This window comes from Epinephelus lanceolatus, chromosome 6 (genome assembly GCF_041903045.1).
Source record: "Epinephelus lanceolatus isolate andai-2023 chromosome 6, ASM4190304v1, whole genome shotgun sequence".
In the NCBI taxonomy this organism is placed as follows: Eukaryota; Metazoa; Chordata; class Actinopteri; order Perciformes; family Serranidae; genus Epinephelus; species Epinephelus lanceolatus.
The window spans coordinates 39,930,675-39,946,209 of record NC_135739.1 but is presented as its reverse complement, the minus strand read 5'-3'; the positions used below and the strand labels follow the sequence as shown (position 1 = coordinate 39,946,209).

The 15,535-nt window shown below is 40.8% G+C and overlaps 1 protein-coding gene across 19 annotated transcripts in view; it reads left to right on the top strand.

Annotated features, from left to right (window-relative positions):
• pde4dip (phosphodiesterase 4D interacting protein) overlaps nt 1–13,509 on the top strand; it is a 120,012-nt gene extending 106,503 nt beyond the window's left edge. For 7 of the 19 annotated variants that reach the window (XM_033622646.2, XM_033622644.2, XM_033622642.2 and 4 more), the window contains 16 exons: nt 1,930–2,198; nt 2,838–2,987; nt 3,171–3,368; nt 6,397–6,678; nt 6,933–7,064; nt 7,239–7,358; nt 7,914–8,070; nt 8,503–8,627; nt 8,735–8,872; nt 8,970–9,074; nt 9,285–9,472; nt 10,110–10,241; nt 10,863–11,001; nt 11,305–11,351; nt 11,526–11,643; nt 13,234–13,509. In XM_033622646.2, coding sequence (XP_033478537.1) covers nt 1,930–2,198; nt 2,838–2,987; nt 3,171–3,368; nt 6,397–6,678; nt 6,933–7,064; nt 7,239–7,358; nt 7,914–8,070; nt 8,503–8,627; nt 8,735–8,872; nt 8,970–9,074; nt 9,285–9,472; nt 10,110–10,241; nt 10,863–11,001; nt 11,305–11,351; nt 11,526–11,643; nt 13,234–13,376 — 2,443 coding nt within the window. In that variant the 3' untranslated portion in view covers nt 13,377–13,509. The remainder of the gene's footprint in view (nt 1–1,929; nt 2,199–2,837; nt 2,988–3,170; nt 3,369–6,396; nt 6,679–6,932; nt 7,065–7,238; nt 7,359–7,913; nt 8,071–8,502; nt 8,628–8,734; nt 8,873–8,969; nt 9,075–9,284; nt 9,473–10,109; nt 10,242–10,862; nt 11,002–11,304; nt 11,352–11,525; nt 11,644–13,233) is intronic. The other 12 variants (XM_033622638.2, XM_033622635.2, XM_033622637.2 and 9 more) reach the window with 12 other exon arrangements.
• Nucleotides 13,510–15,535: the final 2,026 nt, after the last annotated feature.

The following is a 15,535-nucleotide window of genomic DNA, read 5'->3' as shown; positions in this document are numbered from 1 at the left end:
GTGTTTATTGCGTGTGTGTGTATCAGCCTGTCATTGATTTAGATGAATGACCTTCACCTCAGCATCTGTGTACCAGCACGTCACTGTTAATTAAATCAGCTGTAGGGGACACATTGCATACGCATTATGTATGAGTGTGTTGTCTGGTTGTCCCTTCACCTTGATCTGAGAGGCTGCCCTCAGGTCATGTTATATCATGTCAGTGAGTCTGCATTTTTACCCTGTGCGATATGATGCAGTGTCATGTACTTTTACCCTGTGCGATATGATGCAGTGTCATGTACTTTTACCCTGTGCGATATGATGCAGTGTCATGTATGCGTAAGTCACTAAGAGGCTTCCCTAAAGCAACGCAATACATTCAGCAAAGCCTCTGTGGGAACGTGCAGATCAGCAGGCAGGTGGCTCACACACCTGGTACATCATTACTCATTAATGCTCTTTATCCGTGAAGTCACAAGGCAGCTAATGTAGCTGTTCTCACATTCTCTCAATGCAGCAAAGGTTCATGTATTTCAGTTTTATAGATTTTCTTTATTATTTTTAACTCATTTTACACCTGGATTTTATGTTTCCACAAGTGGTGATCAAGTATGTAGCAAAACCTGATCTGATGGCCCAGTGTAGAAGCAAGTGAAGCAATATTTTCATGAACGATTGGTTCTATCAGCACCAGCTGTTCCTTTCATTATATATGCCAATACCTAAAGATCTAAAAGTTCATAGTTTGATCGATTAAATAATCCATTTATTGGACTTAAGAGAAACCCACATGTTTAATTATTTTTGACTAAATCACTTTAGTTGCTTTTAACATTTTACATTAGTAGAGCCATTAATAATAGAAATTACTAACATACAATGGAATAAAGTACACTTTGGGGCAAAATCTGTCTTGCATTAAATGATCAAACTATCACCAAGACCAAATATTAGTTATATTTTAAGTTTGGTTAAAATTAGATTCTGCAACAGAAAAGCAGAAAGGAAATCAGCAGCCATGTGTGAGGTCTGCAGTGCTGCTGAAATAGATGGGGTAGCTAATAATAGCTGTCATGAAAGAAAAAATAAACTTGCTCAATTGAGACAAATTCCTGAAGACCTCTCTTCGTTTATGTCTTGTAAATGAGTTAGATGGCCCAGGCTACTTGTTTAGTTTTTGGTTCGCAAACCTCTATTTTGTTTACAGGCGGTTAACAGGCTTAACCGACAGTATACAACCAACTTCTTACGAAATACGCTTTGCGGAACGTAGTTTATTTGCTCCAAACCAGCAGATGGAAATGCAATTAATTTGCATTTCTTTTTTCAACATTTCTAAAGTTTGCTTAAAACTGGCTTGACAATTGAGTGGAGAGAGAGCTTAGCTTCCTTTTAGGAGAACACCCTGATCAAACTCGTACAGTGATACTCATTTATACTCCTGATAGGAAGTTATTGTGTAGGTCTCTCTGGTTTGAACAACTCGACTGGAGCTTTTCTCAAAGGCAAGGGCAAGAGCTGGTCTTTCACTTTTTCCACCCAGATTTATCCTGCTGGTCATGAAGTAGAAACCTAAAGGCCCAGACACACCAAACTTGTGGCTATAAAGACGAAGAACTGTTTCTGCTAAAAAGCCTAATGGCTAAAACATAATATTACCTCATATAACAAGCTGATCCCAATAGCCAGGTATGAGGGCCGACTAGCCAACAGTGCAGGGCACACCACACTAATTAAGACAGATGCTCACCAGTGACCCGACGCTGACCAACAGCAAACCATTGGCTTGATGTGTCTTGGACCTTTGACCTAAAATTAACTGGTTTTACTAACTTTGATGTGCATGTATGGGTTGCACTAAATCAATATGGCCCTCTATGTTAAAATTGATTGACGTGATTGATAGCACATACTAATAATATACTATATATGTGTGTTTGTGTACAGACTTAGTAAGGAGCTGCAGCAGAAGGACAAGGTCATCGAGTCTCTCCGCGCCAAACTAAACCAGCACCACCACCATCATCACCCTCATCGCTCTGACACGCCCTGCAGCAGCCACGCCCTCTCTGACACCACAGACCAGTCGGATCGCATCTCCTATGTGTCTGACGAGCATGGATCCACGAACGATGATCTGGATCTTTGCTCTGACATGGACGCTGCCAGCGAGCTCGGTCAGAAGGAAACTCGGTCTTCTACCAGAGTCAGCACAGGTGAGAACATGACAGCCGTCATCCAGCTTCAGGTGGATTTATACACTGCTGCATGAAACATGCGCCACCCGAATGGTATATATACAATTGGAGAGGGAAGTAATCAATACAATAATTGATACAAATATTAAAAATTGTCCAAAAAAGGATACAGATACCTCAAACATGTCCTAACACTTGCTCACTGTAGAGTAGTATTTATCAAAGAGTAGGAAAGGGTGCATTTGTTGGGGACTATTTTCAGTGGCGGAATAATCCACATTTGGTGCCCTAGAGAGTATTTGAGGCAGCTGAAGGGTGTATGTGGGATTGAGTTAAAATAAATTACAGTGTGTGTCTTCATGGTGATGAAGGAACATGTCACCCAGTGCAACAGCATGACTCATTGATGTTTTTTAATAGTTTTTGGACAACAATGGGGCTCTATGACATGGAGGAAGAAGATCTATTATAAAATAACAAATCTATAAAATATCAGCACACTTATCTTTGTAAGACTAGCCTTCGGCTCCTGTCACATGACCTAAATATGAGTGCAGAAAGGATTTGAAACACACAGACATGTACCCGTGTTTTGTTGTTTGGTGTCTGTTTCATTCATCATGTCCTCTGGTGACAGCAGACTCTTTTCATTTCCAGATTGCCACTCTCACAGTGGCACCATGTCACATCATTCGTCTGTCCCTCCCTCCATCACCTCATCCCACAGAGCCCAGTCCTGCCTCAGCTGTCCCAGCATGCATTGCCCCAGCTCGCCACACAAACCCGCAGACATGCAGAGTCAGACAGGTAGGAATGGGCTCAGGAATGTGACTCAGGCTGTAACAGACAAGCAGAACTTCCCTACATGTGATTTACTTTTCTGCTGCGTGATTTCACCTCATTACCTCTGAGATGCTGCTTTGTGCCGTCCTGTTTCTCTTTTTTATCTTTCTTTCATTCTGTTGCTTTGGATTCTTCTTCTCCTCTCAGCTCCAGCCTCAGTCTTCACCTCTACCCCCTTCCACCCTCCCCCCACCTGCTCCTCCACCCAGAGGATACCTATGCCCTTCCATCCCCACCCCACAACCCTGCGCACCCGTTACCAAGGCAACAGGGGAGTGGGGTTTTCCTTGGCTGAGGTGCATCAAGAGCTGCAGATGTTACAGAGGCAGCTGGGGGACAGTGAGAGTGCGTCAGTTGAACTGTATATGCATGAGTCTGTTAACTTTTTTTTTTTTTTTTTATTACTAAAAACTACTTGTGTGTTTGAACAGCTCAATAACACCGCACAGCATACCAGACTGAATATCAGTGGCATAAAAACAAGCCATGGCTGGCAAGGAAACTTTTGGGGGATCATATTAACTAAGGGTCATGACATGCATTTTTATTACTTTATTTGTAGATTTATCACATTCAGAATATGTCAGAAAATGGAGACAAAGAAAAGGAAACACAGAATGACAGAGATAAAAGAGGGATCTGTCAGGACAGAGGATCCTGTTTTGCTTATAGTAAGTTTGAGTTTTCAGATGATTTTTTTCTTAGTGCTTATTATTAAGAGAAGCAAACAGTCTAACAGTAATTATCAATTTAAAACCAAGGTAAAAAAATAATACTTACGAAATCCAATGGAATACCCTATGCCTAGTGTAAACAAGGGGCCATTTCTTGGTCTGAAAAGTAAAGCTAATGCAGGAGTTTCTTAATTCTGTATTCTTAATAGTGGCCAGCAGGGGAAGACTCCACTAGTTGCAAAACGAAGTCAAATTTTACACAAATCCGTGAAAAATGGCCCTACTTCTGATTTGTGACCTCAGGAAACATTTTTCCTATGTGTTTATGGTCTCAGTTGCTGGATCCAAGTCCTCCATGATGTTCATTTTGGAAATGATGGTCAATTTAGAGGGAAATAGACAATAAACAGGGTAAGCTTTAACACACAGCTACCTTATGATTAACAAGTCACTACCACAGGGGTGTCTTTGGGTTCTCACCCCTTCTCTTCCACAGCTCCACCCTCTCATTCAAATATGGTCACTTCAAGATGGTGACAACCACAACATGCTGAACTTGAAGCTTCAAAAGTTAATTTTGACAGCTATTTTAGATTTAGTGTTAGTTCAGACAAAACTGCTTATTAGTTTTAGGCACATTTTAGTCATTTTTTTTATCCATCATAGTTCTAGTCTGGGTTCACTCGACGAAAATCCAAAATATTTTAGTCAACTAAACTTCAAAACCTTTTAATCGAAGGAAATTCATGACATTTAAGTCAACTTTTAGTCATTATGTCTTCTCTATATTTTTTTCAATCTTTAAACTAATCCAGTAAGGCTAATTCATAAATCATAATTTATAATTGAGGTGACAGATTGTACAAACATTTTTTTTCTACAGCTACAAATAATATCTGTACACTTTCAAACAAGAAAAGCTCAACATGTCTTTATTTATGGTCCCAAAAACTTGGACATCACAAATAACCAATGTAGGATTTGTACCCAGGTTCACTGTAAACTCTGAGTTATCAATCTCACTGTTAAAAGGCAGAAAAATAACCATATTAAACCAGAACTCTTTCTCAATGGTTGGTGATTAAAATGTTCAGCCGTCAGAGAAAACTCAGTTGAGTTCAGACTGTTTACTTACAGCACAGCTACATTCACAGATAACTGAGCCTCCTACCTACCTGGCAAACAGCATCCCATAAACCTTCTCAAGTCTGGACTGAGTGGAGTCCCATGGGTATCAGCTGTGAAGTCCTGCAGCTGGTTGCTACTTGCTCTGCTGCCATTCAGTGGCAAGCAAGGGGGGCTGACTGCTAACAGCCACCGCTGCAACTAACAAACTTCACAAATCCAATCACTTCCACCATCTGCAGCCAGACATGCATGGCTGATTATTTACTGCTGAATTACAGCTCACCACTCCCACCAATGGCTGACACTGCTGTGGTGTGGGTGTTTTTGTTGGCTAGAGAAACATCCTGTTGCAGACTATTTACTAGAGTTTGCCATTCTAATTCTCATGCAGCATTAGAAGATAATTAGAAGCACAGCCGTTCTTGGCTTTCAGTGTCTGATAGTCCACCACTTACATTTTGTCACATCTGGTCTTGTCTACGAAAATGAAAGAGAGATTTCGTCTTAGTTGTTATTATCAAGATCTATTTTTAACTCATCATTGTCTTGTTTTTATCATGGAAAAAAGGTTGTTGACAAAAAAATTTCATCATAGTTTCTATCAACAAATTAAACAGTTAAGTTCACAAACAATTAGGTGACAACACAGTGGCTGCGTCCACTTCTTTTATAAAGTCTGTGAGTGCAAACCACAACGTCTGTGCCGTGGAGTTGGCATGACACCTACATTCATACTCAGCACGATGAGTCGTCAGGTTTGAGCTGTTAAGAGATGTTTGTTGACCTCACCATGAGGTGTCCTAGATACTTCAACCGCTTTCCCTCATGTTTGATTTTATCTGATTATTGCCAAAACCAAGCACATGTGGTTGAAGCACCTTGAGAGTGAGTTTGAGACAGTGCATTCTATGTGTGGTACTACCACAGGATGGTGCCAAAGTTTGAAGTTCTCAGATTTCTCCAACAATGGTTTCAATAAAAGGAAGTCAGATTGATGCCCTGTGCAAGGGAGGGAACATTTATAACATTTCATCTGAAACATTGTTTTCTGTATGTGAAGCAAGCAGCTTAACATGATGTTTGCATATCCAAAAAGGATTAACCATCCAGCTGGCACTGTATTATCTGCCTCACCATCAGTATGAGGATCACTGGTCTTAATGCTGCTGTGTGCAGATACATCTTCTTCTCTTCTCCTTTTCTTTTTGCCTTTATCTTTAACACACTGTACTTTCTCTCTCATTAAATAACTGTTCTCCGTTTGATGCTTACTGAACCCGGAGCACCCAGCTTGAGAAGGATTTGCTGTGATCTTTAAACACTAATGAGAGATGGAGCTTTGAGAAACCCCAAACCAGACCAATATCATTTGGCTGATTAAGTCATTCACTGCATCAAAAGCAATGTCTTCATCTCTGTTTTAGCCTTCTACTCTCTCCATCCTTCATGTCTCATTAATGCTTTTTTAAAGTGTTCTCTCAGACTTTGCAGTGCAGTGTCTTTTCCATTATTAATTGCTTTTTAATTGTATTTAGTCACTCGCTTACATGTTACTTTATGCTCTTCTTCAGGGTTTTCCACTCCCCAGTCCAAACCACTTCAGGGTTTCCCATTTACCCACCAGCAGCCCGACTCCTCTGCCTTCCTGCCTCTCTCCTACCATGGATACCAGCCTTCTCCTTTCAGCAGCGCTACCAGCAGCAGTCTGGATGCCAGCTCAGCAATGAAAGCTGGGGCCAGTCTGCTGGAGAGCAGTGCATTGTGGGATTTGAGCTATGGTACCGGACCGGTGAGACTTGGAGCTGACCTGTCTTCAGGATCCTCAGGGTACCAGTCAGGCACCAGCAACACAGGTAGATACTCAATCAAATCCTGAGTGTATATTTCACACATACTGTTGTCATACTATTACTGATTCAAATTGCGTCTACTGCTGCTGTCAGTGAAGCTTAGTGTATGTTTTACATTTAAAGCCTACCAGGAAAGAGAAAGATCATGGTCTTTGAACCAAAGGAAGTTGTGGCAAGGCCATGATACCATATATGGTACTTCAGGTCATAAAATAGTGGTCTTTAATAGCAGCTCATCAGTTGTATTCTCATTGTAGGTTCTGACCTGATGAAGGAGCACCTGAGGGAGATCAGGAGTCTGAGACAGAGACTGGAGGACTCCATCCAGACCAACGACCGCCTACGACAGCAACTGGAGGAGAGATTGGCTCGCACCGTCACTGAGAAAGGTAACACACACACACACATAATCAAGTATAACAGCTTTGTTTTACAAGTTTCTTAGTTCCATAAAAAGCTGTTGATTTGGTAGAACCCAGAAAAGCTTATGTGATTTGGTAGGAATATGGAACAACTCTACATTACGTTACAGTACATGCTTGTTGTCTCCCTGTCCTTTCCAGGTGCTCCCACCAACATCTACATCCAGGGTCTGGACTCTGTCAGCCAGCTCTCCAGTGAGATCAGACTTCTAAAAGAGGAGAACATCAGTCTGCAGAACCAGCTGAAGCAGGCCACAAGAAGTACAGTCTGATGTTCACTGCCAGGGCCAGATCCTGTAGAGAAAACATGTCCATGACATTTGATCATGTAGCAGATTTAGAGCTTTCCTGCTTACAATCACACAGAAGTTATGAAGAGTTTTGTTTCAGTTCAATGTGGATGTATTCCTTTAAATTGATACCATCAGATCACAAGACCAGACAGTTTCTGCAAAACTCCATCCTTAATCGTTCAACCTTTGTTTTTCATCAGATAATAAGATAAATCTTATCTGAAGTAAGGTTACTATGAATTCTTGGTTTTGGCTAGATTAGATTATGTTTAATGTAATTTGATGACTGAAAAAGACTATAATGTCAACAGTTACCACTGAATAAAACTGGACGAAATTTGTTACATTTTTCTTGATACTATGACAAGACTAAAATGCTCAGACTAAACTAAAAAAACAGGATGAGGAGATTACATAGTAAAAAGAAAAGCAAACAAATTTTGTCTGGTTCCGTGTCAAATAACTTGTACAGCTTTGTGCTGTCATGTAATGTAAAAGTGTAATATCCTGTGTCATCCTGCAGAGAGCAGCAAGGAGGCAGAGCAGTTGAAGAAAGCGGAGCTAGAGGCAGAGAGGTGGGCGGAGCAAAGCAGGAAGCTGCAAGCTGAGGCTGATACACACAGTGAAGAGATTGCACAACTGAAACAGGACAGACAGAAGAACCAGGAAGCCATCAACAGGTAGGTGTGTGTGTGTGTGTGTGTGTGTGTTTGTGGACCAGAGTTCATGACCTGGAGAGTGAGGACAGTGAGTGATTTACATTTTTCAGAGTTAAAGACCAACTTAACGCCCCCTGAAAATCTTGTTTTGGTGACCTCCAGGGGTCTGACCTTTCACCTTGCTGCAGTGATGCAGACGTGTAGTTTAGGTGGTGTCAGTACACTGTGACATCACTGCCGGGTACGGTTACAAGTGCAACAAAGGCCACTTCTGACCACACTTAAACACATCAGTAATGCTGAGTTCGTTCAGAGGTGAAACAGCGACCTTCTGCTCCTCAGCCTTGAGGCACTTGGGGACTACAGAATGTGTCAGGTCTATTAGGTGTAGAAGTGCTAGTGAGCTGATATGTGCTTTTTGTAAAAATGTCACATCTGTGTGTGTTTTCACAGACTCCAGCATGAGGTAAGCGTTCTCCAGCAGCAGCTCTGTGAAAGCCGCAGCATGGTCCACTCTCTTCAGTGTGAGCTGCAGGTGTACCACAGAGTGTGTGGAGTCAACACAAACACACGCACAGGTAAGAGTTTGCTGTATGAACTTGCAGAGACATCTTACGCCTCTGAAATTTGTTTTGTGTTCCAGTACCTTACTATTACTTTCATAACTTGTTTGTGTGTTTCCAAGCAGGTCAGGCCAGTCAAGATACCAAACTTGGACTCAGCACTGCGACCTTTGACCCCAGAGAGCTGCACATTCAGCTGGAGCAGCAGCTGAGCGGACAGGCTGACACACAGCCTCGATCCAGAAGACAGCTGTTCAACGGTCAGTATGTCTGACACACCCAAAAGCATCTTGAGATAAGATGGAGTAAAGAGATCATAACCCTTGAATTAAGAAAAATGAAAATCTTCCTTCACAGAAAACGTTCCCTCGCCACCTGTGAGAGACACTGGACTCGTCAGTCCTTCTTCTCCTCTACATCCTGCGCAGAAACATGTAGCAGAAACTGGAGCAGCTGATCAAGGTGAGGGCTTCACATTCAGGTACTTGGATAAACTGGGAGAACAGTTTAACCTGAAACAGTCATCTTTTCTTACAAAGCAACATATCCATCTCCTTAACCTACAGATACTTGACAAATGTTTTTGTGTTTAATTGGTTATTAGATTTTCCTGTTATGCCATTGTCAGTGGCATATAGAACTCATGTATCTCCCTCCTGTCCTTATTCCCAGCAGCCTCGGCCCTGCAAGGTCAAGCCCCAGATGGCTCATTTGCCAACAGTCATGGCCGCCATGCAGTGGGCCACATTAATGACTTCAAGGCTCTGCAGCAGCAAATTCTGGAGGGCAGCGCTCTCCTCAACAAGATGGATGCTACCCTTTATTCCCTGAGCACCCCACAGGAGTTCAGCCTTCATCAGGTGAGAAACCAAGGAAGAACAAACACCACAGACCAGGTGGTCCTGACAGACTGAGCACCTAACCGAGGTTTATAAGGTCATGTTTTGGATTATATTTTACAGTACCAGTCAAAAGTCTGGACTCCCCATTGACTTAAATGAGAGACTGTGTCCAAACGGTTGACTGGTACTGTGGGTGATATATAAGGAAAAGCAGCTTTTAGAGGCGGCAGTGTTACTAAAGGTCACAATGTATAGAATTATTAACACATGTAGCATCACTGAGATTTCCAAGATACTGAGAGGAGATGTGACTGGCTTAAAGTTGATAAGGCTAGAACAACAGGGTGAAATACACCATCATGAAATAAGAATCTTTATTGAAATATTGATGAATTGCAACTCTTAATTTATTTGATCTTAACCCACACTGTCATCAATATTTCAGTACAGAGAGTATCTATTTTGTCTCAATTTTACTATAAGTAGGTGAATACTTTTAGCTAAAGAAATTTTAACTTGAATTTTAAACTATTTTCTTATACCTTTTTGTGCTTTTATAGATTTAATGATTCATGGATTATCGGGGAAAAAAAGCAGAAGGATGAATCATTGCTTAAAGTTTTTATTAATATCTTGTGTTGCGTGTGTGTCTCAGCCTTCAGACTCAGGTTCTGTCAGGAAGCTGCTGTCTGACACTAAAACCCTGCGACAGATCCTGGAGGAGGCCGACTCTCTGCTCCGCATGTTCTGGAGAGCAGCTCTGCCAAGCCACCAGGAAACCAAACAGGTGAAAATCAACGCAGATCAGAGAGTCTGATTAGATGAAACCAAGAGCAGAGGAGTTTTGAGAGTCTTCTTTGATCCTACTTTGCTCATGCCAGTGAACTCAGAACAGCCTTTTGATGTATTTGTTTTATCATGTTACGTGAAGTAAAATGTAGTTCCAGGAGGTAACAGCTGAATCACTGACCTCAGTCTACACTAGTCAGTGTCAGATGTTTATAACCTGCCAAATGTTAGGCAGGCATCATGACTCAATATGGTAAAAAAAAACAAAAAAAAACCTAGAAGAATCAATGTGAGACAATTCTGAGTTGTTTTTTTATGATGCTATGTAGAGTTTATATGTAAATTTCCATTTAACATTTAGTTTTAAAATGCATGATTATAGGACTAAAATTGTGATTTTATTAGAAAAAAAAAATACTTATTTGCTTATGCAGCTGTTTTAATGTCAAATCTTTGGTTAGCAGTGATTGGTTTATGTAAATAAAGCCTTGTGTAACAGTGGCCACTGATCTCAAATTCATGTAAGTGGGTGTGTGGACAAACACGAAACATTTACACATTCCCTGTGTGTGTGTGTGTGTGTGTGTGTGTGTGTGTGTGTGTGTGTGTGTGTCTACAGGATGAGTCTCTGAGGGAGGAGGTCGCCTCTCTCCGTCTGAGACTCTCAGAACAAGAGCAGGCTCTAAAGGACGCCATGGAGAGAGTGAAGAGCTCCAACCGCACCAAAGATAGCATGGAGCACTTTATAGTCAACCAACGTGAGTCACTCATGCTCCTAGTCTTTCTAGTGGATTATATAAACCCCTATATTATGCTGTATTTTAAACCGTCATTTTGGAATAAATTATTAAGAAGTGATGATGATGATGATTTTTTGTCATCATCTTCAGTGTATCTGTTTCAGTGTCTTGCATTGTCTTCTTCCAGCCCTCTCCTCCTATTAACTCCCAGCGCAGCTGTTGATCTGTTCAGTCTTGCGTTTACTGCTCATCTAACAGCTTCTGTGTAACTAATCAATGAACACATGATAACTGGTGAACACTGTGTGTGTTTGTTTACAGTGTCCAGAACACGGGACGTGTTGAAGAAAGCAAAGACAAACTTACAGGTGAGTTCTCACATGAGCATTCTGCTTTTCAGCATCATACGACAAACCTTTTATTCTAGCAGGTGACAGTCACTGAGGAGTTGGATGAGATGATGGTGCACACTTGTCTCCGTAACACCCTCTCACCTTTTCCTGCTGTTTCTCTTTCCTCTGACTCCTGCTGAGTCTCCTCAGGAGAACGAGCTCAGGATTTCCTCCCTTCGCCGTGCCTCTTCCTTCCACATCTCCCCTTCTCCCTCTTCTTTCTCCCCCTCTTCCTCTTCCTCTTCCTCACAGCCCTGGCCTAGTAAAGGTATGGTCCATGACTTTGCTGTGCTCCGTTCAGTGTTCCAATAACTTGATGCAACTGCTTGCTTTTTGATGAAAACCCTGGCATTCAAAATATTAATTAAATATATAATATAATCAAGTCTTATTTCCATAAACCAGTAAGTGTCCGTTATCTACTGTACCACAGGCAGGCTGGGGCACTTATTAGAGCCACACAGTGGCCTTATACACAATATAAGTCACTTTGAACAACAACCCATATTAGCTGTTTTTGCTAATATGTCCTTGTGTTGCATCTTGTTTCACTGAGCGAGCTTACAATCTTACCTGCACAAAGCACTGCCTATCTTTGGCTAGTAAGCTACTGTACAGTTATCAGAACAAGTTCTCTCACATTTTGCCCTTACACACTTGTTGTCGAGACTTTTTTCCTTTCTTTTAACAATAAAAACATTAACGACACATTTGACAAGTATCTTTCCAGTGAGTTTTGTCTGCAGAGACGACTTTTGTGATTTCAGTTGGATTTTAAAGGCAACCTGTGAAGATTTTGACCTCTGATGGCGCTATTGAGCAATGTTTTATATGTGTGTCCCTGTTTTTTGCTCTAGTAACACTCACAAAAGGATTCACATGCTGCATGCAGCATGGCAACAATGTAACTTATTTAGTGCAAATGAAAGTTTGAAGTTGTGTTTTACTGACTTGAATTGTTTTAACTTAATTATACTTCTTCATCTACTCACTGTCCGTTTGTTTTATTCTACTCTGAAGCCATAACTCCTCTTTCTGAAGAAGTTAGGAGAGAAATGTTTTGATGTTCCCAAGTTATAAATCTTTCCCTTAAAGGAGCAGTGTTTAGAATTTAGTGCCATCTAGGGGCGAGGATTGCAGATTGCACAAAGCTGAAACTTCTCCTGTGTGCCAAGCGTGAAATCCTGGTTAGGATTCCTTAAGTTTTCAGTGTTAAGGAGGTTTTTACCAGGAGCTGCCAAGGTCTTTTCCTCTCCAAAATGGACCAGACCATTAACCAGTAAAAACATGGGCATGGTAAAAAAGAGGGCCGCTAGCCCAGCACCTGCTTTTCAGATAGTGGAGGTTTTTACCGGGAGCCGAATTATCTCCTCTCTAAAACAAACAGACCAAGTTATTTGAACCTGTAAAAACACTGAATAAAGCAGAGTTACGTTAATAAGTCAGTGTTATTCCAATGGTGCTCGTCGCAGAGGGGCAGCTAACTGTGACTGACCTGCAGGCATAGCCCTGTCTAGAGCCAGTATTTGGTTTATCCATTCTTGGCTATTGTAGAAACATGGCAGGGTCTTAGTCAGGTGCATTTCTTCCTTCTGCTCAGGTCCTTTGCTGTTTTTGGTTTTACAAATAAACCTATGTCATGCTGAAACCTTGTAATCAGCATTGTTTTAATTGGATGACAATCGCAGCTTTGTGAAGTGACCATTATTCATTTTAGGGAATTAAGGAAGTTTTTAAGGGTACCAATTACTAATCTTAAGGGAGAGTTTTATCAGATATTCTTCTGTGCAGACACTCAACAGGTTATGGATGAAACCAAAGTGCAAACCGTCTGAATGTCTCCTTCTTTGTGTTTCAGGTGAAAACACAGGAGGCTTCTGTGAACTCGCCTTCTCTCCTGGTTGGAGTGTCTTGAAGACTTCCTCCATCTCCTCCTCCTCCTCCTCTGCTGTCTTGGGCCCGGCTCAGCACCAGCGCCCCTTGCAATCAGCCTTCCTGTAGTGCACCAGCCCCGAGTTCCTCATCATAATCTCATTGTTCAAACAGAAAATGCTGGAAATTCTGGCTCTCTAATTGGTTGGAGAAACATTTCAGTTGAGTCACACCTGTCTGAGTGTTGATGTATGTTTGGGTTGTTAGATTATTTCTGCTGGTTCATGATGGTTTAAGAATGTGAATGATTGTTATTGTTTTATTATTGGCATAATGTGTGTAGGTTCTGAGGGCTTTTGTTGAAGCTATCAACTGAAATGTTTTTTTCTCAATTATATGAGACCAGTCTGTGTTTGGCTGAAGTTGGTTTGTGAGTTGTAGCTTGTCATTAAGCCACGTTTCTCATTTTCCCCAAATTCAACAAATATGAAAACAGAGCTAAAGCAATGTTTGGGCTCTCAGAGACAATTTGGTACAGGTTTGATGAGTCTCCATGAAAAGTTTTTAGTGTAGACCTGGTCTTATGTGATCTAAGCACATGAGAAAGAGTGAAATTTTCTTGTTTTTCCTAAATCCAAATATGATATCATGTCTGTGTTTGACAATCATAACAAGCACATAAGAGGAAATAATCTCCCTAAACATGTGAATGATATAGCTGCCAATCAGAGGCCGACTTCAGCCCCATACTTCAGCAGGGATTCAAGAAACAAAAATCCACGTGATGCCAGCAGGAAAGGGGTTTGGAAAAAGCCAAAACCAAACTGCAAAGTGCTTCCTCTCAGCCTCCGTCGAGGCTCATGTTTGTAGTTAGCGTGTAGAATAGTTGCATGTGGTTTGAGAAGCTCGTGGAAACAAAGCCATACTCTCTGACGGTACATTAGATATGTTTTTGTTTTGTCCTAATTGTACAAAAATTGTCATAAAAATGGCCAACTACTGATAACATATGGAAAATACTATAGAACTACAAATAGGTAGTTTTTTCAGATAGCTCACAGATAACACACCAGTTTAAGAATTTTTGCTCATTGTCCTCAAACTCCAGAGTATTACTGTTAAATATGGAGTCAGTTCTCTTGAGATGGTTAAAAAGAAGCTATGGGTCCAACCCAGTTTTTCCTGCTGAAACACTAACCTGCAGTGTTGGAAGGCCTTCTGATGAAGCTGCTGTGACGTGTAGCCTCTAGTAAACCAGTGTTCATAAAAACAAGCACATGATACAGACTGCACTCATCCAGCTGCTCAGCGGTTTGTGTGATGCCTTCACTAACCTATCTGATAAGATAAAAGAAAATAATTTTATAGTGCACGGTCCAAGAGAGATGACATTTCATTTTGTAAACAGAAAAATGGACCACACTTTTTTCTTTCCTTTTTTAAATATATATACTTTAGGTGTTTTTCTTTTTTTTTCCTTTTTCTTTTTTGCTAAATTTATGAATGTCTTTACGTTTTAATTTCCCTCAAGATGACAATCACATCTGTAGAGAAACATCTGTATGTAAGATATCTTCAAATCTTCTGCAGGATATGCGACGCTCACTGTGCAAATGAACTTTTTAGAAATTGGGTGTTTTACACTGGCTTATCCAAATTTTATTTCTTTATTTTAGTTTTTCTTGATTTGTCTGTGTAGTAGGTTAGCTATTTTTTTGTGCATGAACTGGGGCTTCACTGCCCTCTGATACTTTTACTGAAATATGCAATTTTTGGGTTACTGTGCAATAATAGCCTTCGTGGTTGCTTTTTGTTGATGTTTTAGGCCTGGATATTAAAGTGCCATGTCATTTGTTTGGCTCTGAAGCTGAATTGATTTAAACAAACTTACATTTGGATGAATATGTCCAGATTTGTGACAATCAGTTTGAAACTGTTATAATGGCCCACTCATTTTTGGCTTAACATGAGTCAATTTTATATTCAGTGTGGGGAAAAGGCAAAGTTACAGCATTAAAGAGCACTGTAATGATATATATAAAAAAAGCAATAACATCGACCAAAGTGAACAACGTGTATGTTGTCAAATCAGGTGTAAAACAATCAAGTTTAGAGATTTTTTTTGTGTCAGTCCCCACAGGTCAAAGGTCAAACTTACTGTAGTGTCTTTCTCAGTGTCTGTGTGGTTTTAGAAACCACATCTCATGTATGTACATATTAAAGGGAGTGTGTACATTGATGCAAGTAGTTTTGTTGCTGTTGGACAAAGACCAGCTGTATTTCTATGC